This window comes from Xyrauchen texanus, chromosome 47 (genome assembly GCF_025860055.1).
Source record: "Xyrauchen texanus isolate HMW12.3.18 chromosome 47, RBS_HiC_50CHRs, whole genome shotgun sequence".
Taxonomy (NCBI): Eukaryota; Metazoa; Chordata; class Actinopteri; order Cypriniformes; family Catostomidae; genus Xyrauchen; species Xyrauchen texanus.
Window position 1 is genome coordinate 13,294,729 of NC_068322.1, and position 27,397 is coordinate 13,322,125.

Sequence of the window (27,397 nt, forward strand, 5' to 3'; positions counted from 1 at the left end):
ACTTCGATAAAATTGCGGTTTTATAAGAGAAAACGTTGTAAATTTTGCGACAGGTCGGTTTACGGCTCTCGCTGTTTATTTGTATGGGCAGCCACTAACAGTGGTCGAGGTCAAAATGGCGTACTACCATACTACTCTTACTATTTCGGCCATAGACAGACATTGCAGAAGTAGTAAGAGTAGAATGGGCAGTAGATTTACTGTCATAGCACGCTTTGTTGGCCGTAACCAAACCTTTCAAGGCAAGTCCGTCCACTCGGCGGCCATATTTGAAACGCTTTTGGGCAGACTGGGCAACTAATGTTCTATGTAAACAAGCGACAGCTCATGTCTTTTGGAATGGGGAAAGACCGAACCTCCAAAACGGTTTGTCAAGATTACAATCAAAGAACACATTTCAAATCAGTAATTAAATCTGACAACATTGGTATGATAAATCTTGCTACTTTATCTCAGTTTGTGCTTAAAAATGCTATTTTCCTGACGTGTCTAGGTAATACGCATGCGTCATCTCGAACTGATTGACAGGCAATGTCTGTTTCTAAAGCTAATTGTCTCTTTTAACTGTAAGGCGGGACTTACTTTTCTATATCCATTGGGCGTTTCAATGTCTCCCATTCTTTTTAACAGAAGTGGCAAGTCTCTGCTAAATACTCTGTGCCGTTTCGCTCTCTCTTTAAAAACGCGAAGATCTCTGTTCAAGCACTCTGCTGCCACCTTTGCACGGGTCACATCATCACCAATAAATAATTATATTACATGCGTTAATCTTTTTAACAGACAATTAATATAAATAAATACAATATAATAGGTACTTAGCAGATGTAAATTTCCTTTTGGTGTAATATGTAGCCTATTTGGTGTAAATGACAGGCTTTCAGGCAAAGTGGCTTTTCTAGAGTGTCCATAGGGCGTATTTGCATCCCTGTACCGCCATTTACAATACAACACCGCCAGCAGTTTTAGGACAACCGTTTCAGGACGTGGTTTTGTAAACATGACAAGTGACAACGTAATCTTAGTGAGTATCTTCTGTACTACGTTTTTCTTGTCGATTGTTATGTAAAATTATGCGAGACATGCATGGAAAATGTGCAACATCACTTCGCGTATGTGGCTCGACACGAAGCTGCTCATCGAGTAGACATCAGGCGGTTTGAGACCACGACAACAGACACAAAATGGGATGTATTTCGAGGTCCCAATTGATGGAATAGCTGAATTCATAGCTGTATTTAAATATAAATATGTTTTGGGGGGTTACGATAACAAAAGGCGCATTATCGTGATTCAGGCAGAAATAGCAGGCGAATTTGGGCAACAGAAATTATATTGTAATGCAATAAAACCAACCACACGTGTTTCTCTGCTCAAAAAGTGTCTATCTCAAATTGCCATGTGAAGTTATGAAACAAAACTAAATAACTTTTTCTCTCTAGTAAGGACCGTTCACACCAAACGCGTTTTTCTGTCCGTCTACGCTACTTTTTCGTTTTCTTCTTTGTTTTTAATCACGTATTTGTCCGCTGCTTTATTGCTTTCTTTCTTTATTCTAAACGTCACGTCAAGGTAAAAAGAACGTCAACTTTAAAACCCATCTCGGGACAACTACGTTGCTTTCTTTGACCAAGAACGCGTTCCAAGGGGCCTGAACGGGTTTCATATTAAATATGTCCATGCTGAAACATTTTCGAGGTTCTGATCGATCTGTAGTCTTGTTTATCTTTTAGAAACATTACCATTCAGAAAGGTCATTCACTGCCCCCCATCGATTCATGACGTGCCGCAGTGATTTCTATTGTCCCCTTTGCAATGAAAATGTATTTAAATCTACCAGAAATTACAAATTAAAACTACTAAAGACATTTTAACAGGTCAGTTTTCCATGAGGGTGTGTATGTCTACAGTGTGTTGTTATTTGATATATATATATACACATACAGGTGAAACTCGAAAAATTTGAATATCGTGTAAAAGTTCATTAATTTCAGTAATTCAACTTAAAGGTGAAACTAATATATTATATAGACTCATTACAAGCAAAGTAAGATATTTCAAGCCTTTTTATAAGTTTGATGATTATGGCTTACAGCTTATGAAAACCCCAAATTCAGAATCTCAGAAAATTAGAATATTACATGAAATCAATAAAAAAAAAAAAAGGATTTTAAATACAGAAATGTCGGCCCTCTGAAAAGTATAATCATGCATATGTACTCAGTACTTGGTTTGGGCCCCTTTTGCATTAATTACTGCCTCAATGCGGCGTGGCATGGATGCTATCAGCCTGTGGCACTGCTGAGGTGTTATGGAAGACCAAGATGCTTCAATAGCGGCCTTCAGCTCTTCTGCATTGTTTGGTCTCATGTCTCTCATCTTTCTCTTGGCAATGCCCCAAAGATTCTCTATGGGGTTCAGGTCAGGCGAGTTTGCTGGCCAATCAAGCACAGTAATACCATGGTCATTGAACCAGGTTTTGGTACTTTTGGCAGTGTGGGCAGGTGCCAAGTCCTGCTGGAAAATGAAGTCAGCATCTCCATAAAGCTTGTCTGCTGAAGGAAGCAAGACGTGCTCTAAAATGTCCGGTAGACGGCTGCGTTGACTCTGGACTTAATAAAGCACAGTGGACCAACACCAGCCGATGACATGGCTCCCCAAACCAACACAGACTGTGGAAACTTCACACTGGACTTCAAGCATCTTGGATTGTGTGCCTCTCCATTCTTCCTCCAGACTCTGGGACCTTGGTTTCCAAATGAGATGCAAAATTTGCTCTCATCAGAAAAGAGGACTTTGGACCACTGAGCAACAGACCAGTTCTTTTTTCTTTAGCCCAGGTAAGACGTTTGACATTTGAAGCCCATGTCCAGGACCCGTCTGTGTGTGGTGGCTCTTGATGCAGTAACTCCAGCCTCAGTCCACTCCTTGTGAAGCTCCCCACACATTTGAATGGCCTTTTCCTGACAATCCTCTCCAGGCTACGGTCATCCCTGCTGCTTGTGCACCTTTTTCTTCCACACGTTTCCCTTCCACTTAACTTTCTATTAATGTGCTTTGATACAGCACTTTGAGAACATCCAACTTCTTTTGCAATTACCTTTTGAGGCTTTCCCTCCTTGTGGAGGGTGTCAATGATGGTTTTCTGCACAACTGTCAGGTCAGCAGTCTTCCCTATGATTGTGAATTCAACTGAACCAGACTGAGAGACCATTTAAAGGCTCAGGAACCCTTTGCAGGTGTTTAGCTGATTAGAGTGTGACACTTTGAGCCTACAATACTGAACCTTTTCACAATATTCTAATTTTCTGAGATTCTGAATTTGGGGTTTTCATAAGCTGTAAGCCATAATCATCAAAATTATATCAAATAAAGGCTTGAAATATCTTACTTTGCTTGTAATGAGTCTATATAATATATTAGTTTCACCTTTTAAGTTGAATTACTGAAATCAATGAACTTTTGCACGATATTCTAATTTGTCGAGTTTTACCTGTATATATATACACACACTGACTTGTTAAGTACATTTTTTTTACAATATAACAATTTCTTTGTTTTAGGTTTTTCCATTTACAGATGCGGTTTAGACTGTCGATCATCACTCCATTATCACTGTCTGTACGGTGAAACTACAGTCATTTAAGTCATTTAATCGTTTGGCAAGAAGCACACCATAAAAGGTAGAAATGATCATAAACAACACATTCTTTATGTTCAATTATATTTTGCCGTACAATTTAATGGGGTATTTCACTCAAAAATGAAAATGCTCACATCATTCCCTCACCCTTTCTTCTGCAGAACCCAAAGATTTTTAGAAGAATATCTCAACATTGTTGGTCCACTCAATGCAAGTGAATAGTGGCCAGAATTTTAAAGGTAGAAAAAGCAGATAAAGGCAGCATAAAAGTAATCCATACAACTCCAGTGGTTTAATCCAAGTCTTCAGTAGTGATATGATAGGTGTGAGTTAGAAATAAATTAATATTCAAGTACTTTTTTCTATAAATGTTTATTTTTGGGTGAACTATTCCGTTAATACACAAAACAGATGATGACCAGTAATTATAAAACAGTATCAAATAAATGTAGAATTCAAATAAGTAGCCAAGTAATTAATAAATTAAAATAAAAACAACAATTTACACTATACAGTATATCTTGACTGGCAGTTTGGAGCTCAGCTGCAGCCATATCCTCAAAAATTTGGCTTGAAAATAGCACGTCTGTAATTCAGTGATACAATGTGAACACCCCAAAATTATAATTTGCTGTTTAGATATGATTGTAAATCATGATTGTAGGTTTTTGTGTCAAAGTTGAATTATTACAGATTTATTGCAATATATACATATTTTAAAAAGCTTTAAATACTGTGCATTATTTTTTCAGTGATAGCACAGTAGACCGGTAGATGGCAGTATGTACACTAAGACCGCCACATGAATCGACAGCAGAAGAAATGCATGTAATCAATTTTCTCTTCTAGTGCCCTTCGCTAGTACACTAGCACCATGAGTAGCACACTTGATGATTCAAAGACAACAGAAGCAAGTATGGACCATGAACTGTACACTGTACAGAGTCCCTCTGGGGACACAAAGGATGGCCAAGATCATTCAGAATTCATTTATAAAAGTGAGTAGAATTAATTGAATGAGGTTGACAGTTAAAGGTCCATTTACCATCATAATTCACCAGTTTAGTGTGGAGCTGACCGTGAAAATTGAACGTGTATTACTCAAATCACAGGTCCAACCGTTATTAAAATGTGCTTGTGTGTTTGTTTATGTGTGTGTGTTTCAAGTGTCAAATGAAGAATTTGTTCGATTCGTGAAGTTGCGTGTTACCAACGACGCACTTTTCACTGGAAAGAGAAATTCTTCAACTCTGGCTTATAGGTAATATACAATAACCAATCATTCCCTAAACCTACAGGAGCATACTCAGTCTTTTATTTATTCACAAGTCCACACACCAGCACAAAACACCAGTGATTGCACTAATGGTGTTAGAGTTTAATTCAGCATCCAATCCTATTCGCTGCCATAGGGCCATCTTGAAAGAGTTGGGTCTGCAGAGAGAGATTTCTGCCAGCCAGGCAAGAAGGAAATGGGAAAACCTAAAGATGAAATATAAGGTAAGCTCTTGCAATGTTTTTTTTTTTTTTTTCCAAACTACAAATGCGATCCTTTAGCCTTATATTATACTGGATGTAATTTTGTTTTACCTTGAATATTTCTAAATCCAATTATAACAGTCAGTACTGTGGGTGACAAGGATACACCGAGAGTATTTTTGTCTTGTTTCCAGTTAAAATATCTAAACTTTCTTGAAACAAGATACATTAAAGCAGTAGTTCATCCAAAAATGAAAATTCTCTCATCATTTACTCACCCTCATGCTATCCCAGATGTGTATGACTTTCTATCTTCTGCTGAATACAAACAATTATTTTTAAAAGCACATCTCTGTAGATTGATACTGTGCAAGTCAAGAGGGTCCAAAACTTTGAAGCTCTAAAAGCAGCATGAAAGTAATCCATACGACTCCAGTGGTTTAATCCTTGTCCTCAGCAGTGATATGATAGATGTGGGTGAGAAACAGATCAATATTTAAGTATAAGTTTAAGTATATCACTTTTTTTTAAACAGCCCTCCTAAGCGCTCTTCTCTCCTAAGTGTTCTTCTTTTGTATTTGGCCATATGCATTCGTGCATTCTGCCACCCACAGGGCTGGATTTGTCATTTTTGGGTGAACTATTCCTTTAAAAAAAAAAATATGTTTTAAATATGTTTAGACATTTTATGAAAAAATAAGACAAAATATATATATGTATTTGCAGTGTACTTACACAAATTATTTCATTTTCTTTCCATAATAACAAACATTAAATGATTAATGATGATTAGTTACAAATCATGAATATGAATTATAACGTTTTATGGACTCAAAAGTGAAATCTTTCCAATGTTTCCAATGCACTCTTTAGTCAACATCTGAGTGAATATGAATGTTTTAATAAGACAAAGCTGTTGAATGTCCAATAAATATGCCCAAATTAAATCTCATACCTTTCAATTTCTTCATTATTTTTTTTTTATATGCGAGTAATTTTACCTGCTCCCTGCTTACAATATTTTAAAAAATTGTCTGTACTTTGTGTGTATCAGGAGCTGAAGAATCCCCCACCTGGCATCTCAGTGAACCCCACTAACTGGCCATGGTTCTCCCTCATGGATGATGCCATGGAGGGTAGACTCGCCGGAAGCGATATCACTGTGGACACGTCTTCTGTGGGCAATGACAGCGAGTATCGTCCAAACACCATCAACCGCAGCCGAAGGAGCAAACGAGTGCGTGAGCCAGACAGAAATGAGATTGAGCTGTTCGTGGAAGAGGATGACATGATGTCAGAAGAGATGGGGCGAGACAGGGCAGAACTTGACAGAGACAGAGACGAAATGGAGCATGAGAGGGCTATCCTGGAGAGTGACAAAGCCGCTATCGAATACGAGAGGATGGTCCTGGAGAGAGAGAAGATGGTTCTGGATAGAGAGAGAGCAGGGGTTGAGAGAGAACTTGCAGCATTGGACCGAGACAGGGCCTCTTTGGAGAGAGAGAAAGCTGCTGTGGAGAGAGACAGGGCCTCTGTGGAGTACATCCGAGCACAACTGGAAAAGGAAAGGGCAATTCTAGACAGAGAAAGGGCAAAACTCGAGAGAGAGCGTGCCATCCTGGAGCATCAGAGTGGGACAGTGAAAGGGGAACAGATGGCTATTTTGAACGACAGTGCAGAGGGAATTGACAACTCTCTTCCCTTAGTGATGGAGCCAGCTTCCCTAGAAAGGAGGCAGAAATTCCTCAACCTGTTCGAAAAACTCATTGAGAACTTCTAAAATAGATACAGCTGTTTTAAGCAGGACCTGTTATGTACAATATGTAATTATTTTTATACCATTTTTGTTGAAGTAAAAACTTTTCTGTTGCCAGAAGTGGATTGTGCTGTTCTACACTGATTGACTCTTGATTTAGTGACTGTGTGTTAGTATCTATCAAGGGCATAGATTTAGGGGTTACTTGCTTGTTTATATTATCGGATGGGTTAGCTACCCCCACCCCCCTGGAATCTATATTAGTTTAAGATGTTTGGTTTTATGCCTTTAAAAATGTAGTAACAATGAAAACATTAAGCCACCTCTGTTTTGGAGAGGTCATCAGAAAACTTTATTCAGATGTGATATTTCTATACAAAACACACAATGCTGAGTTATTATTTACCCTCCCATCCCCCCAATCATTCTCAACCCCTCCACCATTACAACAGTTTTGAATTGTTCATTCGAAGGCCATTGAGCATGGTCATTACAACAGCTTGAAATGTTTTATACCAACATATTGCAGTTCTTGTAAAAAACACAAAACATCAACTCATATATTTTATATTACTTTACAGACTTTACAACAAATGATAGAATGCTTCCTATATTTTATTAGTCAAATTTACCTTTCAAGAACTTAATTGAGCACCAGCTTCAATTAGTTTATGCTAATTGATAAACATTTGTTAAATTCTATATGAATATTAACAGTATTTCATATTTTTTTTTTTTACAAACAAACATATTTAAAACAAAGCCCCAAACAGGCAACCAGTACAGCATACAAAAATCGTTATTTTTTTTTTTTTTTTTTTTGACTTTTCCAATAAAAACGAAGGTTTTGCATTTGTACATCAATGTCATCTCACTTTCTTGATAGGTTCATTTTTTACATGTGATAAATAAAATGACTGTTTCACAGTGATGCATGGTTTTCTTTGTTTTAGGAGATGTTGTTTATGAAAGCTCTTCTTTTTTGAGGTTAGACCGGTACTGGTTAGTGTGTATGAGTGTTTGATTCATCACCAATCCAGAAATGATTGTAAACTTACTCCATTATGAGACACGTTTGAACCGTGTATGTACTGTGTTTAAAGGTAGAAATGCTAGCAGCGTAGAGTTAGAAGTGTCCACCAGTACTCCTGTGAGAATACGAGTCTGTGTTTGTGTATTTATGCAAACCTCTTTTAAAAGACAGCCATTCATTCTCAAGTATTTGCTTGAGCCTAAAGTGTAAAAAAAGAAACAGGTACACACAGGGGAGTTCTGTTGCATGTGCATACGTGTGCATTTGTGTGTGCAAGTTTCTCAGCTTAAATAAGGGCACCAATGGGGATACGTGGCAAACATATGTAGGCTTGTGGGGTTCTACTGAGGTTGATGGGATTACCGTCCAGGCGAACATCCTCCAGAGCACTGCGGATGTCATTTAAATCATGCGGATTGCAGAAAGTGTCCTCGTGTATCATCTGGATATTGTTATTCTGAGTGATAAAACAGAGAATGTTTGTAATGGAGCATACAGGAAGACTGATACATTGTGACACACTCTTGCACACTTGTAGGGTAACAATTTATCAAACATTATAATCGAATTAATAATCATGATAATATTATTTATCATACATTTTAATTTCTGCTTTCCTGCTGTTCATAAATAGTAAAAAAAAAAAAAACTGAAATGTAAACTGTCTCTTTAAAAACTGGTGGCAAATTATTTAAATGACCATAAGGTGGCACTAGTGAGGTGGGAGAACAGGTACCTGTAGGTGCAGGGAGCGCAGACTCTCAGGCAAAAGAACTGGGATGTGGTCTATGTTATTGTCCGTCAAGTAGAGGTAAAGTAGCCCGGGCATGTCCTAAAACAGAAAATGGGTCCATGTGAATATGAATTGTGTCTATCATTACTTGCATATTTTGTCTAACAAAATTAGCTAGGACACACTACACGTTTGTATTATTTTACAGCTGGTTTTTCACTCCTCAGTTGTTTCCTCAGATCTCCAGCAGAACACTGTGCAAAGAATGGGCCAAAGGCTAGCTTTGCAATTATTCTCTCCATTTTGACTCTCATTGGGTCCTCATTGTTTCATTCACCTTGAAAGCTTCTTTCTGGATACCAGTGCTGCCCAACTGGTTGTGAGAAGCATCAATAAGGGTCATAGAGGGTGGCAGAGCAGGCAGTTGTCTAATACTGTTCACCCGTAATATCAAGTCCTCCAAAGCGGGGAGGCCAAAGAAAGCTTCATAATCAATCTTGGAAATGCCGTTGCTAGTCAGGTCGATCCTCTTTAGTTTATCTTAGACAAAAAATGACAAAAACAGTTCTGGAAGATCTATCAAAACATCACATGAAGATTTTAGAATCAAGCTAATGCTATCAAGTGTTGTGATAGTAATTCAATCATGCTTTCAAATGTATTTTTTTATATGAAGAATTACTTCAAAACAAAGTTATAACCTTGCATTAGGGCATGATTAAAACTGTCTGCTTGTCTCTGACAATACACATACTCAGGTTGGCGAAGTCAGACTTGCTGATCCTGGAGATTTTATTGTAGCGGGCATAGAAATGAGTGGTTTCTTTGGGTAGGGGAGGAACACGGTCCAGCTTCATGTCATCACAGTATACAGATCCCACCAGACAGGTACACAGCACACATGTAGACATACCTTACCACCAAACCAGCAGGTGACATGCAGAACACAAAAATAACATATTAACATATTAAACACAAAACAGAGAAACTGTACTAGCACATACACCAGAAACTTCCTGTTTAGAAATAAGAGGCATATTGTCTTTGCTCTTTTGTAGCAGTTTTTATGAGACTACAGAAGGACAATGTCTGACAATGTCACATGAACTTTGTAAGGCATAAATGATATGCCTTATACAGTAAGATATACAATATTATAAACATAAGTATTGATTTGTAAGTATCTCTAGAAAAAACAGAAATGAATCATACATTTATGCATTCAACAAGTCTCTGTGTGAGAAGCCTAATAAGGGTCAACCTTTTGCAATAATTTCAGTAGCCTTAAAAAAATTAAATGGATATGTGAAATACTTACCTGGTGTAAATATGTCAATATCAGGTACCCCTGAACCAATTTCACCCCCAGTCCCCTCCTGGGGAGTGGCCAGGGTAGTTAGGAGTATCTCCTCCTCTTGTTAGACACAACATTAGGTGTTAGGGGACAGATTAACATATGGACACAGGGAAAACAATGGAACAGGACAGACAGTGATTTATATTGACATTGAGAAGTTATACTGCATTTTTATTGTTAAAATGCACACCAAGGCAAATTAACAAAAATGTAACCAATGTCAGCCAGTTAAATTAATATTATTTCACAGAAGGAATAATATCAGTGAATGTAAATGCATAAAGCCTAGCACTGATGGATGAAACAAGTTCATGAGTGATTACAAATCTTGATCTAAAAATTCACTCCAGTAATGTTTTACAAGAATTATATCTGCAATTAGCTCTAAGAATCATGGAGGTGCATGGTATCATTTATGATACTGACCTTCCTCTAGGACAGGAAGTAATATTTCAGTGGTGACCTCTGGGGCCTCAGTCACCCCAAAGTCCTCTGGACTCCCAGACTCTCCAGACTCCAAAGAAACCTCAGACTTTCCAAACTTTGTTAATTCCTCTGGGATCCCAGACCCTCCAGATGCCTCAAAGATCTCAATTCCTCCAGACACCTCAAAGGGCCCAGGCTTTCCAGAGATCTCAGGCACCCCAGAGACCTCAGGCTGTCCAGAAACCTCAGGCTCCCCAGAGGTCCAAGATTCTCCCGAAAACTCAGGAACCCCAGAAGCCTCAGATTCTCCAGAGACCTCAAGCACCCCAGAAGTCACAGGCTCTCCAGAAACCTCAAGAACCCCAGAAGCCCCAGATTCTCCAGAGACCTCAAGCACCCCAGAAGTCACAGGCTCTCCAGAAACCTCAAGAATCCCAGAAGCCCCAGATTCTCCAGAGATTTCGGGCACCCCAGAGGCCCCAGACTCTCCAGATACCTCAGGCACCCCAGAGGCCTCGGACACCTCAGGTACCATGGAGGACCCAGACTCTCCAGGCACCTCAAGCACCCCAGAATCCCAAAACTCTACAAAATAATCAGGCATCACAGAGGCCCCAGATTCTCCAGAGATTTCGGGCACCCCAGAGGCCCCAGACTCTCCAGATACCTCAGGCACCCCAGAGTCCTCAGGAACCTCAGGTACCCTGGAGGCAAATCGATCAGGTGGCCCAGCGAATAATGAAATTGGACCAGGCTCATCACGATTTTTCAAAACCTCATGTCCAAGCATCAGGTGGAGCTCCTCCTCTTGTGAAAGACAAGTTAAGGTGGCAAGAAAGAAATTAGTGCCCCCTCAACAACAGGTGAACATTGGTAGCATAACGGGAATGCTGGCCGTTTTAGAATTCAGACTAGTTAAATGGTTAAAAATGCAGATAATTATTACTAGATTTACCCCGACCACACACACACACAATAAAAATCAGTTCTGTAAAATCTGTACTGTAGAAATAAAGTATCCTGTGTGAAGAGTACTGACCTCCACTTGATATAAATATAATGTCTGAACCAGAATGCTCAGTGCCCCCAGAACCTATTGAAACCAAAGTCTCCCCAGAACCAGAAGCACTGTGCAAGTCTCCAGAAGATCCAGAGCTCATGTAGTCAGAACTCAACATGTCCCCAGAAATTTGAAGGGTGTCAATGGGTGTCAGGCGAAGCTCCTCCTCTTGTTCAAGACAAAATTGAGTGTTAGAACAGTTATTAGAATTAGACACTCGTTTAGAATGGTTCAGTAAAAACTGTGAGTGATGACAGAGCTATGATATTAATAAAGTTAAAGGATGATTAAAAATCATTTAACCAATCAGATTGCCAGTTAAATGGAATATCAGCATGATTAAATGGTTGGCAGACTGGTAATGATGCTTAGCATTGTGTGTCTTTGTGTGTATGTGTGCATGGTACAGACCTCCCTGGGCATTAGGGCCCATCAGGGTCCCTGACTCCCCAAAGCCTGATGGAAAAAGCTGAGGTGTTTTTGGAAATGTCTTGTCTTCTCTCCCTTCAGCTGTTTTCCGTTCCTCATACTCTGCTTTATATATCACCTTCTCAGGCTCTTCTTCTTCCTCTAGTGAGGCATCGTATGAATGGTCAATGTAATCTCCAGGGCCCAAGGCGCCAATCTTAAACTGCAGGGAGAGATAAGGTAAGTGTAGATTATTGAGACGAAGCAAGTCATATTCGACTGGTAATATCTCAACATGGCAGCGCTTATGAGTGGTCACCCTACACTATATGTAGAATCTGAAAGACTGATATGAATTATTTAACACTAAATATATTGAAACATATTGAAACTACTATTTATTTATTTGTATAATATATTACCAATTAGCACTGAGAGCACTTTTACAACTTTGTATTGATGTCTTAAGTAAAAGAGTTAATAGTGACACCTTTTTAATTGACACAATACAAAGAGTCAGATCAAAAGCATGAAAGCCTTGAAGACACATTTACACTTTAGACTGCAGTTCTTGGGTTTAGTAAGGAGTTTGACTCAACAGAAGGCCAGTTGCAAGGGTAATATGAGAGTGGATACTCACCTACTCACCCCTGCATATTCACTGCTAATGATTGCTTCACCAGGTTTTAAGTCCATTCACTAAAAACTTTCAAAGTCAATCTCTTCCTAACACATGCAAATTGTTCAAAGGTGTAAAACAAATTGTAGATTCAATTGATGTGCTGATTTTTTAAATCCAGTACTGTATATTCAATACCAAAGTTAGAAGGCACATATTGGCACCACACATGGTTTTTGAGGAAAAACTTAGAATATTGTTAGATTGTACATTACAAAGTTCCATCTACAGTTCTGTCCTCTATTCCTTTACAATCCACAGTGGGGTGCTGTTAAACCATTCACTGTCTCATTTCTGTGAGCATCAGCTCTTCTACAGAAGGAACCAAGACATACAGGGTAGCAGGAAAATACATATTTCTGCTAAATTCTTTCCTGAGTGCTGTTTTAACTTCAGAGGAATCATCTTATTTGTCTCACAATAAGGTACTTTTAAATATACCACTTAAACTGATATTTTGCTAGAAGCAATACCATTCCTAAGCTATGTAACAGTTTCTTGTGCATTACTGCTTATGAACTTATTATATACTATTCATTCTGTCAAGAATCAGGGTTGAAGGCATATGGCCAAACTGATGGCAAAAGTTGGTGAAATAAATTTTTGGGAGGCCTTGCGCATAATATGCTTTTTGTTTATACGCCTCATCTTCTGAATTCTAGTTTAGGCAAAGCCAAAAAACTCCAGTGGCTAAAAGGGTCAAAGTAACAACACAGAGGCTGACTTGGGCAATAAAATTGATGTTGTGGCAATCAGTGGGACAATCAATGTTAGGGAGTCCATACCAAGGGATTCTGTACATCTACCAGGTCTATAACTCATAAATCCAACATACTCTCACGGCGAAATTGTCAGGATTCATACGACTTTTCAAAATTTGGCAAATTCGTATGATATTGTGCGACTGCACTCGTTTGAATTCCTATGACTTTCACCACAGCCAATGGCGTCACTGGACATCGTTTCCATCTAATACGCAACAATTATTTGCTTCTGTCACACACAACAGCTTCCTATCATGCTTACACATTCTACTGATTGATTAAGTTTAGATAAGGGGTTTGGGTAAGGGCATAATATTAATAAATATGTCCTTAACGCCTTGTGTGCGGAACTCGCACTTACTTCCACATTAGACATCCTGGAATTTGCGCGTGATGAAGTCGTACGAGTTTATGCGATCAACATCATGCAAGACCACACGAAATAGCAACTCGGAAATTATGTACGACTTTTCATGAGATCAGTCTGTTTTTGTTTATTAGGGAATATTTAAATGCACTCCCGTTTGGAAGTGGAGAACACTCAGAATGTCAGGGCAGACTATTTATGAGGTGATGTGGACTATATATGTGTTGTTGAAAATATTGTTTATCATCAGGTTGTGGACCAGCTTGGTAATGGCTCACCAAGTATTACACAAAACTCACTAGGTTCAACCATAAGTTAATTTTTATTCAACTTTGAGCTGGTCGGGAAATTATGGTGAAACATAGCGATAAGTATGCAAAAAACATAAACATTTATTGGAATCATTATCTCTTGAACGTTGCATAAAATTAAACAGAAACGTGTAAACAATAATAATTGTTACATAGTTAGGTACATCTAATTTTGCCATTGTGCATACAGCACCCCTTTTTTTGCATAGCTTTATGCTATTTAGTAAAATTAATATGCAAGTAAATAAATAACTGTTAAATGGCTAGATGTGTATATTGATGGGGTCTGAAAGAAAGTGTCCCATGTTTAAGATTCAAACAGGAGCATCCAGGAACATTCAAAAAGCATCAAGTCACACTAGTATAATTTCTGACCCCTGTTTAAACACCCTAAATTAAGTTCTAAAAATCACACTCTCACACATCACATATGCATTTACAAAGATGATCACAGAGAGGCATGCACAACATGCATGCACAAGCACTCTTACACGTGTATGGACATATAATTGTACTCACACATAAGGAATTAGAAAATCATTGCATCTCAAAGTTACCATTATCAATGGGTTAATTTTGCCCCAAAGAGCCAAGCTATAAACAGACTGAAGCAGAACTGCAAAGTCTTTAGATGCACTCTATTGAGGATGCAAGCTAAAATATATAAAACTATTTAAAGTACATTAAAAAGAACTTGCAACAGCAATTTAAGTCAATCAAATTTCCAAAACAGCATTTCTTAATGAAAAAATAAATAAACTACTCAGGAAGAGGAACAAAAAAACATTCTACCAGTTTATGACATCCCGAAAAGCTAAAAAGAATGCAAAGTCTGCCTTCAATTTTGTGTTTAAATATATATAACATTCACATCAGGATCAAGTTAAGTCTCTTTGGCTTCAATGTGATTCTTCTAAAATTCCTAAGATCTTGGCTTGTGCCAGTCAAACATGGTTATAAGCCATCTTTTTCCATGCTGGAGATGATGAACGACTCGGTTACTAACGTAACCTCGGTTCCCTGAGAGGATGGAACGAGTATTGCGTTTACGCTATGGGAAAACTCTGCTTCTCGAGAAATATTGAAGTCTTTATGTAAAACGCATTGCAGCTGCACAGCAGACAGTAATGAGCGAGGCAGCTCGGTCATTGGCTGTGCTGCGGCAACAGCTCGAACCAATGACGGGCGACTCTGAACGCGACCAATGGGCGCTGCCTGCGCTCATGCGCTCAGAGCCCGCCGAAATTAGCATAGCCAGGCTATATAATGGGCACCCCGTCATGCGAGTTCCTTTAGGTTCAATCGACTGAAGCGAACTGACCAAGCACAAGCACGGCAGCTTACGCAATACTCGTTCCCTCCTCTCAGGGAACCGAGGTTACGTTAGTAACTGAGTCGTTCCCTATCGAGAGGTCTCTCCTATTATGTAAGTAGCTTATGCTATGGGAACACCCTGCAAAATGCCGTGCGTGCTGACATCGCTCTATAAAGCCAGAGACAGATGCCTGAGCCTTAAAGCAAAGTGATTATTCCACGAGCCGGCCAACGGCGAGCTATATAACGGGATAACACAGCGCCTTTGCCCCAAGGTGGGGCGCTCATTGTACAAACACAAGCACATATCTTATGTACTGAGTTTTCTATGTACTGATATGCATAAAAAATCCTTTAAGTCGGTCAGAGACGGACCTTGTAAGGGAGGAGATAATGCTCAGCATATACATACTCCAGTCCATTCTACAGTCAGGCTGATAGAATGTTGGAATGCATTTTTCTATGTACTGGCATGCATAAAAAATCCTTTAAGTCGGTCAGAGACGGACCTTATAAGGGAGGAGATAATGCTCAGCATATACATACTCCAGTCCATTCTACAGTCAGGCTGATAGAATGTTGGAATGTAATGAGGGGACCTGTAGGTTATAAAACCTGATAAATGTCGAAGGCGAGGCCCAGCCCGCCACAGACAAATATCTTCAATGGGTATCCCACTCGACCAAGCCCACGAGGAGGACATGCTCCTCGTAGAGTGAGCTCTGACGCCTAAGGGGCATTGAAGGCCCTTGGCTTCATAAGCTAGCGCTATAGCATCCACTATCCAGCGCGATATTCTTTGCTTTGAGACTGCGAGACCTTTAGTGCGGCCGCCAAAGCATACGAATAATTGTTCCGTCTGTCTGAACAGGGCAGAACTTCCAAATATACTCTGAGCGCCCTGACCGGGCAGAGTAAATTAGTGTCGCTTTCGTCTGCTGGGGACGATAGCGCTGCCAGAGATATCACCTGTGCTCTGAATGGTGTGGAGAGCACTTTAGGAATATACCCGTGCTTTGGCCTAAGGACAACTCTGCAGTCGTTAGGTCCAAATTCCAGGCAAGCAGTGCTTGATGACAGCGCGTGCAGGTCGCCCACTCTCTTGACTGAGGCGAACGCCAGCAAGAGCGCAGTTTTGAGCGAGAGCTGTTTAAGGTGCACGGTTCGGAGAGGTTCGAACGGGGCACTCTTGAGTGCGTCCAGGACCGTGGCAAGGTCCCAGATCGGCACCGAGGTGGGGCGAGGAGGGTTCATCCTCCTAGCGCCTCTTAGGAAAGGAATGATTAGGTCGTTTTTCCCTAATGAACGTCCTTTATCAGGATTGTGTGACGCCGCTATGGCAGCCACATAGACTTTGAGCGTGGAGGGTGTGCGGCCCGCCTCCAGCAGCTCTTGCAAAAAGGCGAGTACACTTGGTATCTCGCACGATTTGGGGTTCAAGCTCTTGGTATCACACCAGTCACTGAACACTTTCCACTTTTGGCCATATAAGCGCCTCGTAGAGGGTGCTCGCGCCTCAGTGATGGTTCTCAAAACTCCACAGGGGAGGTTCTCGGAAACCCGTTGAGGGGCCATGCATGGAGGGCCCACAGATCGGGGCGGGGATGAAGAATCATCCCAATCTGCCCCATGGCCATGGAATCGGCCATGGGGCAGATTGCATCATCTGCATCAGTTCTGGAAACCACATTTGGTTGTTCCAGAGTGGGGCTACCAGGAGCACTGCACATCTCACTTCCCTGATCCGACTGATGACCTGAGGTAGCATCGTGATCGGGGGAAAAGCATACAAGGGGCGGCTCGGCCAGACTTGGGCGAGAGCGTCCGTGCTCTTTGAGAAGAAAAGGGGGCATTGCGCGTTTTCCCTGGAGGCGAAGAGGTCGACCTCTGCCTCGCCAAAGTTTTGCCATAACCACTGAACCGTCAGGGGGTGGAGAGACCATTCTCCTGGGAGAACCTTGTCTCTGGACAGCATGTCTGCTCCCTGGTTCAGGGTGCCTGGCACATGCGCTGCTCTCAGCGAGTGCAGGTGGTGTTGTGACCATAAGATGAGCTCCCTGGCCATAGAGTGCAGGGAGCTCGACCTGAGTCCACCCTGGCGATTTATATACGAAACTACCGTCATGTTGTCCGTTCGGACCAGGACGTGTTCGTTTTTCAGGTACGGAAGCAGGGCTCTGAGAGCCAAGGCGACCGCTTTCATTTCCAGACAGTTTATATGTAGGCGCTTTTCCAGGTTTGACCAAAAGCCGGATACAGGCCTGCCCTCGTAAAGGGCCCCCATCCTATTTTGGAGGCATCTGTCGTGATCATTTTTCTCCGCGTATTTACGCCCAGACTCACGCCGGTTTGATACCAGTTGACGGCTTTCCAGGGCATCAGGGCTTTTACACAGCCGTGATTCGCTCTGATCAAAAAGTGGCCCGAGCGCCACGCGTGAGTGGGGACACGGCTCTTGAGCCAGCGCTGGAGAGGACGCATGTGCAACAATCCTAGCTGGAGTACCGCCGATGCCGAGGCCATGAGACCGAGCATTCTTTGAAAACGTTTGACGCGGGCGTGTGCGCCCGTTCTGAATGATGTTGCAAAGCGTCGAATAGAGAGCGCGCGCTCTGATGAGAGGCGCGCTGTCATCTGCACTGAGTCTAGCACTATTCCCAGAAAAGAGATATTCTGGCTGGGGGATAGCACGCTCTTTGCAAAATTGATTCTCAGACCCAGGCATTCTAGATGGCTGATAATCCAAGATCTGTGCGTCGTTAACTGACCCTCTGATTGTGCTATGATTAGCCAATCGTCGAGGTAATTCAGTATTCGCACTCCCGCTGTCTCAGGGGAAAGTGCCACGTCCATACATTTCGTGAATGTACGGGGGGCCAATGATAGGCCGAATGGTAGTACTGTGTACTGGTATGACTGTCCCTCGAAAGCGAATCTCAGAAAAGGCCTGTGATGAGGCGCTATCGAAATGTGAAAGTAAGCGTCTTTCAAATCCACTGATAGAAACCAATCCCCGGGGCAAACTTGCGCGAGGATATGTTTGGTTGTTAACATTCTGAACGAGTGAATCATTAAAGCTTTGTTCAGATGTCTGAGATCTAGGATGGGGCGGAGGCCACCGTCCTTTTTCGGGACGAGAAAATAGCGGCTGTAAAAACCCGCCTCGCTCACAGAGGGAGGAACAGTTTCTATAGCGCCCTTCTCTATCAGTTCGAGCACCTTGGTGCGTAGAACATGTGACACATCTTTCCTCACTTTCGTCTCGACCACCGCTGAAAAGCGGGGCGGTCTGCGAGCGAATTGAAGTGAGTAACCGTGTTTTACTATGTTCAAAACCCATTTCGGCATGTCAGGGATTTTTTCCCAGGCTTTTGCTCGCACAGATATGGGCTGAATGCTGGCTGGGGGCATGTCGCTGTGACGTATGGGCCCCACCGGCAAATTGCCTTGTGCTAACACTGAGTTTACAGCTCTCAGAGGCGCAGGTGCGCGCTGAGCAGCCGTGTTGAGTGCCGAGTGCAGAGGTGCGTGTGAGAGTACAGAGAGTACATCTCCGAAATGCTTGCAGCGTGAGTCGGAGAAATGCTTGAAACTGTATGAACAGAGTTTTCGGGTGGGGGTGCATACATCGTAATAGGCACGCGCGCCACATTCATAAAGCTTCCCGCTTTTAGCGGGGTGTCTCTTGGCTCGCGCATCGCATCTGTGATGTTTGCGGCATGAGACAGAGAACTGTTTGAAACTGTATGGGCGGCACTTATGGGTGGGGGTGCATATACTGTAGTAGGCACACACACCACTTTCATAAAGTCTTCCGCTCGCGGCGGGGGTTTTTTGGCTATGCATACAGTGTTTGTGTGTAGGGGTGCATGCAGGACAGCAGGCACACGCGCTACCTTTATAGTATTTCCCGCTTTTACTGGGGAAGTGTTTATAACTGTGGGACCAGTGCTTGTGTGTAGTGGTGCATACATGACAATAGGCACACGATCTACATTTATTGGACGTCCAGCCTGAGCTGGGGAAGTATTTGGCTCTGTTTGGACAGTATTGGTATGTGGGAATGCGCACTTTAGTGTGGACATGTGAACCCTTAGTGACACAGGCAGAAAATGACTCTTTTCTTGATTTCTGTGTGTCGCCGTTAAAACGGCATTTGATTGCAGGTGAGCGAGTTCTGTGACTGGCCCATTGACTGCTGTACAGACATTTCCAAACGCCTGTAAGGGGACTGGGTAATGTTTTACATGTTTTAGAGAGAGTGGTCCGGCCTTTGCGAGACACGTACTCTCTCTTTTTCTTCCTATTGCTAGGAAGACTTACGAGGCTCCGGGTTCAGCATGATCTTGGGCCGAGGACCTCGTTGCTCAGGCGGCTTTATTCAGCCAGCGGAACGCGAGCAGCGTCGAGCGTCCGTTTCAGGTCTGCTCTTCGGCTTTTGGGAGACGGGAGGGGCCGCCCTGGCTCGCTGCTGCTGCTGAGGCGGTCTCTGGTGAGACGAGCTGGAGCGCTTGGGCAGGAAGTGACGCATAGCTTGCGAATCCTTCCGGACCTCAGTGAAGCGTTCAGCGAATTCTTTTACCGCTGATCCGAACAGGCCGCTTGGAGCGATAGGCGTGTCAAGGAATGGCGCCTTATCCGCGTCCTTCATCTCCGTTAGCGTCAGCCACAGATGGCGCTCAAGGACAGTCAAATTAGCCATGGCCCGGCCGATGGATTGGGCGGTGGCCTTCGTGGCTCGCAGGGCTACGTCAGTGGCGCTGCGCAGGTCCTTGAAAGCTTCAGGTTCAGGTCCAGACTCGTCCATGGTGCGGAGAAGTTTGGCCTGGTAAACTTGTAAAACCGCCATTGAATGAAGCGCTGACGTAGCTTGGCCGGCGGCGGCATATGCGCGACCGGCGAGAGCTGAGGTGGATCTGCAGGGCTTCGAGGGATGAGAAGCTTTGGCTTTCCATCCGGTGGTGGAGGGTGGGCACAGATGGTTGGCCACAGCCTCCTCGAGGGGCGGAGTTTCCTCGTAGCCTCTTTCTCTTGCGCCGTCCACTGAGGAGAGCGAGGAAGAAAAAGAAGGCTTCAGGCGAGCAGAGTGTGGGGCTTTCCACGACTTTGTGAGTTCGTCGTGCACTTCGGGGAAGAAAGGAGAAGGTCTCTGTCGAGGGGCCTGCCGGCGCCCCTGCAGGAACCACTCGTCCAGCCGGCTGCGGGCGGGTTCTTCCGGAGAAGACCAGTCGAGCCTGAGGTCTTCTACGGCTTTGGACAGGATGCGGACGATCTCAGAGTCCATGCTGCTACATTGGACATTTGCAACCCAGGCCAAAGCATCTGGGTTGCAAACTTTCTAAATGAAAATCATAAATCAAAGACTGACGTTGCTGGATACCATTATCCACAGGAACATTTGGATCAGCAGAGCAAATGAAAAGCTGTCAAACACCCTGAAAACTGCTGGAATATGTCCCTGCGTGACAGCTAAAATTAGCTAAAGGCTCAAGAATTCTCAATCTTAACAGGCTGGACGAAACTGGTGTATATACAAAGAGGAATCATACAAATAATTGTCTTCATACAAATAAGACTTGATCCAAAAGGGGACATGTAATGAAAAATAGGATATTTATAGAGTGAAACAAAGCTCCAAAAACAGGTCATTTAGAAATTGTCATGCCATTAATGTCACAGCATTAGCACATTAACATAAGACCACCCACATTTACATATCAATGTGTATTCAGTTTTTAACAACTTGGCAAGGACATTGTTAAGAGGCTCTTTGTAGGCTTTGAGCACACACATATATACACACAGGATATGATGTTAAACCGGAGGGCTTCTGGTGTAAGTAAATAATAACTCACAAATTGTAAATAATATAATTACATTTTTGAAAAGATTCTGTCTACTCACTTTCCTGCCAAAAAAAATCTCACATCTTTGAAATTTGTATCCTTTGAATTGAGCCAAGAGGTCAGCACGTGACGTTTCGATCTCCTATTGGTCCTCTCGTCGTACGAAACCACGTTTCAGATTTCACCAAACTTGAACTTTGCTACGCAGCGTAGTGTGAAATTTCTTCACATAAACTTGCGTTTCCGTTCTGCTGCATTCAAATGCGTTTGAATGGGAGTAAATGGAGCGCGAAGTGTAATGTGACAACCCATTTAATCATTTCACACGTGAAGAGATTAGTCAATCATAACAGAGGTCATAAATGAATGCACACTGAATGCGTTTTTGTGTGCATTTTGTAATAGTTTTTCTATGTAAACTTGCACTAGACTGATGTCTTTTATGGACGTCTCATGAAGGAACAATACATTTTTAAGATGCTGCGTTATATTAAAATAACTTTAAAAAATGTGCCTCAGGACACCTGCATTCTGTTCCATTTACTGAGTCTAGATTTATTTAAATGAAGAATGCGTTCGTATGGTCCTTTAAGGCAAGAGTATACTTCCTTTTCTACTTGCCATTCTGTCTTCAATGCAGTCGAGCACTCACGCTGCGTTCACAGTGCCAGCGACACGCAGCGACAAAACTACCTAATCTTATTCATTTTCAATGTTTACTGGCGACTTCCGGCAACATGAGAGATGGCGACCCGATGTGGGTGTGTCCAGCGACTTAACTAAGTTGAGAAATGCAAATGAAGAGCGACATTCGGGAGCGACAGCCAATACGAGAGAAGATGGTGGAGCTCACGTGATCCTAATATTTTAATAAAAATATTAATTGTAAAGAAACAGTGCTGTTTAGTCTCTCCATACACACCACTGGTGACCTAACCACCAGCCACTGGCGACATGCAGCGACAAAGTAGCCGGCAGTGTGAACGCAGCTTCACCCTTTCAAAGTTCACTTTTGATCATGCGTCCTACATGCACACTGCAACTTATTTGGGTGCCTTTCATTTCTGAAATTGTGCATTTTACAAATCACTCTTTCTTTGACTCCTCCGTCCTCATTTCCTTTCCTTGCAATCTTTCCTCGCTTCCTAGCTCCTCCATAAAAGGAAATGAGGAAACGGAAAGGCAACAAGGATGGAGGAATCAAAGCAAGACGAATTTGTAAAACGGAATGTCCTTCCCACTCACGAGTCACTTCAAAGCACCATCTCTGCACAGCTGAATTACATCACAGCTGCTTGCTTTTATTGAGATTTATTAATATATTAATTATAAACACTAATAATTCAAGATGCACTGTTAAAGTATGCAACAATTATGGCTCATTTAAACTGCAAAGGTGAAACATGAATTAAAACTGTTGTTTCACATGTGAAGGGTAAGGAGAATTTATGCGTGCATCAGGTGCTTCGACCAAAAAGACTTCCGCATAGAATGCTCTTTGGTTTCCTCGCTCAAGCGTCCTCGGAAGCTTCCTTGATACACCTTCATGATGGCCGACTTTGATCAGTTTCTGGGTCATAGGCTTGAGGATGGAGGAGCAAGGACACGAGAAAGCACAGTTAAGTAATGAGAAGAACCCTTCGAGAAACTCTTTTAGCACAGTCAAAGCCAGGCACATACGCAAACAATACTGAAAAAGCAAGACGTAGCACAACTGTCAAAGACGTCCATCTAGCACGTTTAAGTTGAAAAACTATGTAAAAACAGCACAGATGCAAAAACACGTTCTGTGAGAATGACACCTTAGACTAATTCTATATGAAACCGAGGGGAAATAGGTATGCAATAAAAGTGGAGAAAATGGCCCTTTTCAGTCAGACTGACTCACCTGTGGTTCTTTAACTCCAATGTAATTGTCATAGACATCCTGGTTGTCCACATCATAGTTGTTGCTGCCATATTTTTCTAGTTCTGCTTGCCGGGTGTATCTGGGGGGAGAGGCGGCTGCCACACACAGGACCAGGAGTCCCCACACCAACCTCTGCATTGCCATCTTCCTGCTAGACAAAGAATCACACCACATAATGTCTAATGGGATATTATTATATTTATGTTGGACAGATAAAAGAGGGACAGAAGGTAGTTTGGATGGAACAATCCATGTGATTGGATCATTGAACAACTGACTGTTGGACAGATATTAGCAACATAATTAGTCTACAAAATGGGTTTACATTTATTTAATCATAAAGGGGCTGTTTTCACCATGTTTAATAGACTTCTCACAAATTTCACTAGTGTATTTTAAACACTAAAATTAAAAACACATTGTGACAAATGAATTTTGAAAAATACAAATGTTTCATGTAGCCTCTCAATTAATAGTAAGTCACTGAAGCTTCATGCATAATAATAATAATTATAAAAAATAAAAAAATGTTGTTTAAAATGGTTTTAACATCACAAGACAATGTCAAAATTACAAAAGCACTGTATATCAGCTACCCATTTAGCAAAGCATATATGATTAAAGCAATACAGACTTTATTTTATATGGTGTAATGAGAGACTTACTTTGGTCAAGCCATTTTCTGAAGGATTTATTGTCCATAAAGTTTGTAACATACTATCATAGAACTCTGTGACCCGAGTCACTCCAGAAAGAAGCTAAGGCCAAGAATGCAACAGCCAGACAAAGTCGACTTGCTTTGATTGGCTTTGGTGCAACCCATCTCAAATTTGTTTCTCAGAAACCATGGGCTTCTGGCTCACCAAACACTTGCCACTTCTGCACATCATTGAAGTCAAAGTTGCCTCTTTTTCCTCTGGTATGAACATCTAAATTCAATTTTGAGGTTGATATATCACAGCAAAGACAAATAAATGACAGAAAAACACTCTTGTTACCTGCATTGGATTCACACAGACTCTGCATGGTTTTGTGACCAGTGGATACAGACATTTGCTCTGCAGGGCACACATTTCTAAGGTGGGAGACCTCAGGGTTCATTAACAAGTTGTAGATGGCCACAAGTACTGAATATGGACAGTTTGGCCTTTAAAGTCTTTAGCTAACTTGCAAGAGCCAAAAAGTCACATTCTAACTCAGCAGCCATCTTTAATGCAATCAGTGACTGCTTTGTGTGTTAAAGTTGAAAGATCAGAGGTGAGATGCAGATGCCATAAAATTGTTTTCCTATGTAAATGTGCTAGACAGACATTTTTGACCATTGTATCACATGGCGTTTAGCTGTTTTTCATCATTTCAAGCAGGCTTGCCGTGTTTTTAGACACCGTTTCAAATGAAAAAGAACTTCACTCTTAAAAGCGTGTTTTGAGACACCTGGGTGTTTCTTTTTTAATGCAAGGTTTGATGTGAACGGCCCCTAACAGTGTCAATAACCTAAATTGTGTCTATAATAAAAAAGTGAAATGTTAAATTAACGTATTATGAATTATTATCTTTATGATCTTACCCCCCAACACATTATACTGTTTTCCAAACAGTGTGTATTATTATCAAGATAATTTGAGCTAATCAGGGAACAGGAGAGAATGCTATTAAAAGTTTTTTGGTGGATGAAAGGGACTAAGAGGAAAGCGATGACCGACTGGAGCGAGGAAGCTGGATGAGCAGAGATTGCAGATGAGGTTCTGGTCCTCAGGGCGAGACGGAGCGTACCAGGTAAGAAAGAGTGAGAAAAAACTCTGACAGAGTTCCTTTATGAGTATGTCTCCGCACTCTAGCTTGAAATTCCACCAAGGTTTGTGGACAGCATGGCAGTGAACTTCACTCTCTCTCTCTCTCTCTCTCTCTCTCTCTCTCTCTCTCTCTCTTGAAGGGCTATTTTTGGACATAGTTGCTTTCTAGAAACCACTGAATTTTTTAGGCATTAATCATTTCCCTGTGGGTTTCTGACAGCCAATCATCTCATGCCATCGCATCACACCATGAAAAAAGTTTCTAAAGGCATAATATCAATTAGAATCATGCACTTCATTTCACTTGAGTGTCCCAAAACTAGTACAGTCTGCTTCTATGAATGAAAATCTGCCATCAAGTAAAGTTTCAGTGTACCAGTGCTTTACAGCTTCAAAATCAGTAGGGCAATAGTGAATGAGGGACTATACTGAACACAGAGCTCTGCTTTTACACACAATGTTTGCAGTGCACAGACCCCATGTGAGTATGTGTGTGTGAAGTAATGGTCCTAATGTTGTTTTTGGCTCTACCCACCAGCATTTCACATGCTCGTTGATTTTAAAATGTCTTCTTCTCTAACGATTCAGCCAATATTGTCAAAAGTCATATAGTATTCAATGTCACTTCCAATAAGTCTTCCAAAAATTTTCAAAGTTTTCACTATTGAAAGATGCTTCAGTTGACATTTACAATGCAAACGCAATTCTAATCCTGAACATGAGGATTCAGTTTTTCATTATTCAAGTGTCTATTCCAGTGCATTACATTTTCTGCATATCCAATCTCTTTTATCTTTATTGGCAGAGCTAAAAGACCAACATTAATAATCAAATAGCAACATTAGAATTAAATCATAATAAAAAATCAGACAGCAAATTCATCACATCCAAAGACTGAACCCAAATCCCAAACCCAGAAAACCAAGCTATGGAAAAGTGCGCCAAAATACAAAATGCATATGAAATGACATCATTACCAAACAGGTTACCTGTTAGCCCACTTAAAACTTTTACAAATCACCAGACTATGACTATATCAATATTCCAAGAAGATTTATGAGGATTATGAACTGTTAATAATTCATTTTTAAAACATTCATTATATTATTAAGCCAGTAATCCACAAAATAAAAAAAATGCACTTGTCAGTCAATTTTAGTCAGTGCATTTTAGCCTAGCAAGTGCACTTTAGCCCCAGTGGCCAAGTATCAGAGTAGCTAAACCTAGAAGCAGAAAGGAAAGCCATTCGGTCAGGTCCCTGCATATCACCAGTATTTAGAAGCACATAGAACCCTTACCTCTTTCTCCTTTCCCAAATGGTCTCGTTCTTCAGGTCGGACAGGCAGAGGGCTGGAGGGCCTGGCCAATGGCAATGGGTCACTCACTATGGTTTGAGAAGGCAAGTGTGTATCTGTGTGTGTGTGTGTGTGTTTGTGTATGTTATGATGTGTTTTTCTGTATGACATGTATGTGTGCATGCACTCCCAGACCTGTGTGCCCTACCTGCCTGTGTGTGTGTATAGGTAAGAAGTGAGACGAGAAAAGACGGATTTTCTTTTGGTCCCCTCAACAGAAGTGCCCACCCCATACACATACATAACATACACACACACACTGAAGGAGAACCTGAACACACAATTTTCACACTAACAGGCCCCCAGGAGAGAAAATCCTTTAACCACTAACAACCATCTTTCTTTAAGTTCTTTAATCCTAAATATTAGATAATTGTCTTTCTTTCCTTAGGTGAGCGTGAGGTGTACTCTGATTTCTAGTATGGCCCCAGCACACAAAGGGCCCTCTGTGAGGCTCCTTTTGAGCGTAGATGCAGCACACTGCAGAAGGAGCCTTCTAACTGCCAGGACGTGTTGTACAAGTGCCTGCTTCATGTTCGGTGGGATGTTTAAACAGGCTTAAATTTCTTGTTCCATTCTGATTCTCTTGCTCTATCTCCCAGTAATCATATATCTCAAAGTCATATGACATCAATCCATCATTACTTGGATGTAGGACATAGGCTAAACGGCAAAGTATACTTCGGTTGTCCATGTTGCTGATCGCTCTGTGCACAGTATGCGTGATGTAAATTTCATCATCAGCACAGTCTGCATGAAATGTGGACAGTCCTTGTCTGTGCACATTGTTGGCGCATGAGCCTGCCATTGACTGTCCTCAACAGTCCCTTACTAAAAATCTTGAGTTGCTGCAAACTTGCCGCAAATTCGGCACTCATTAATTTTCATATGGAAATGTGCTTTGTGGCAAAGTCTTCATTGTCACCAAAGGTTTGCTGCGGGTTCAACAGTACTGGTGAAGCGCTGCAAACTTCTGGCATAAATTTGCATTGAAAAACAAACTAACTTGCATGTAAAAATGATGAGTAGCGAGCAAGTTTTTGGCAACTCTCGATTTTTTTGTAGGGGTATCACAAAACAGTGGTAATGCGCATGCGTCAAATGCGTTCGTATTCACTCGCGGTCATCAGAGTATACTTTGAAAGTACAGATTTTAATTAATTACGA

General features: G+C 41.6%; 2 protein-coding genes across 4 annotated transcripts; one reads left to right on the top strand and one right to left on the bottom strand.

Annotated features, from left to right (window-relative positions):
- The first annotated feature begins 351 nt into the window (after nt 1-351).
- On the top strand, nt 352-8,177 carry LOC127639243 (uncharacterized). Of its 2 annotated transcripts, none has more exons than XM_052121157.1 (6): nt 352-366; nt 3,561-3,680; nt 4,490-4,638; nt 4,808-4,901; nt 5,053-5,140; nt 6,174-8,177. In XM_052121157.1, the coding sequence occupies exons 3-6, from the start codon at nt 4,515-4,517 to the stop codon at nt 6,897-6,899; spliced, it is 1,032 nt and encodes a 343-aa protein (XP_051977117.1). In that variant the 5' UTR covers nt 352-366; nt 3,561-3,680; nt 4,490-4,514; the 3' UTR covers nt 6,900-8,177. The 2 variants fall into 2 exon arrangements, with proteins under 2 accessions (XP_051977117.1, XP_051977116.1); XM_052121156.1 differs by lacking the exon at nt 352-366 and adding an exon at nt 731-1,021.
- Nucleotides 8,178-8,181: 4 nt separating this feature from the next.
- On the bottom strand, nt 8,182-26,319 carry LOC127639239 (uncharacterized). Of its 2 annotated transcripts, none has more exons than XM_052121151.1 (10): nt 26,174-26,319; nt 23,062-23,233; nt 11,896-12,115; nt 11,464-11,652; nt 10,425-11,231; nt 9,960-10,055; nt 9,396-9,554; nt 8,979-9,181; nt 8,645-8,740; nt 8,182-8,365 (listed from the first exon to the last, which is right to left on the bottom strand). In XM_052121151.1, the coding sequence occupies exons 2-10, from the start codon at nt 23,224-23,226 to the stop codon at nt 8,195-8,197; spliced, it is 2,106 nt and encodes a 701-aa protein (XP_051977111.1). In that variant the 5' UTR covers nt 23,227-23,233; nt 26,174-26,319; the 3' UTR covers nt 8,182-8,194. The 2 variants fall into 2 exon arrangements, with proteins under 2 accessions (XP_051977111.1, XP_051977110.1); XM_052121150.1 differs by having other exon boundaries at nt 23,062-23,230; nt 26,174-26,306.
- Between the last annotated feature and the right edge of the window lie 1,078 nt (nt 26,320-27,397).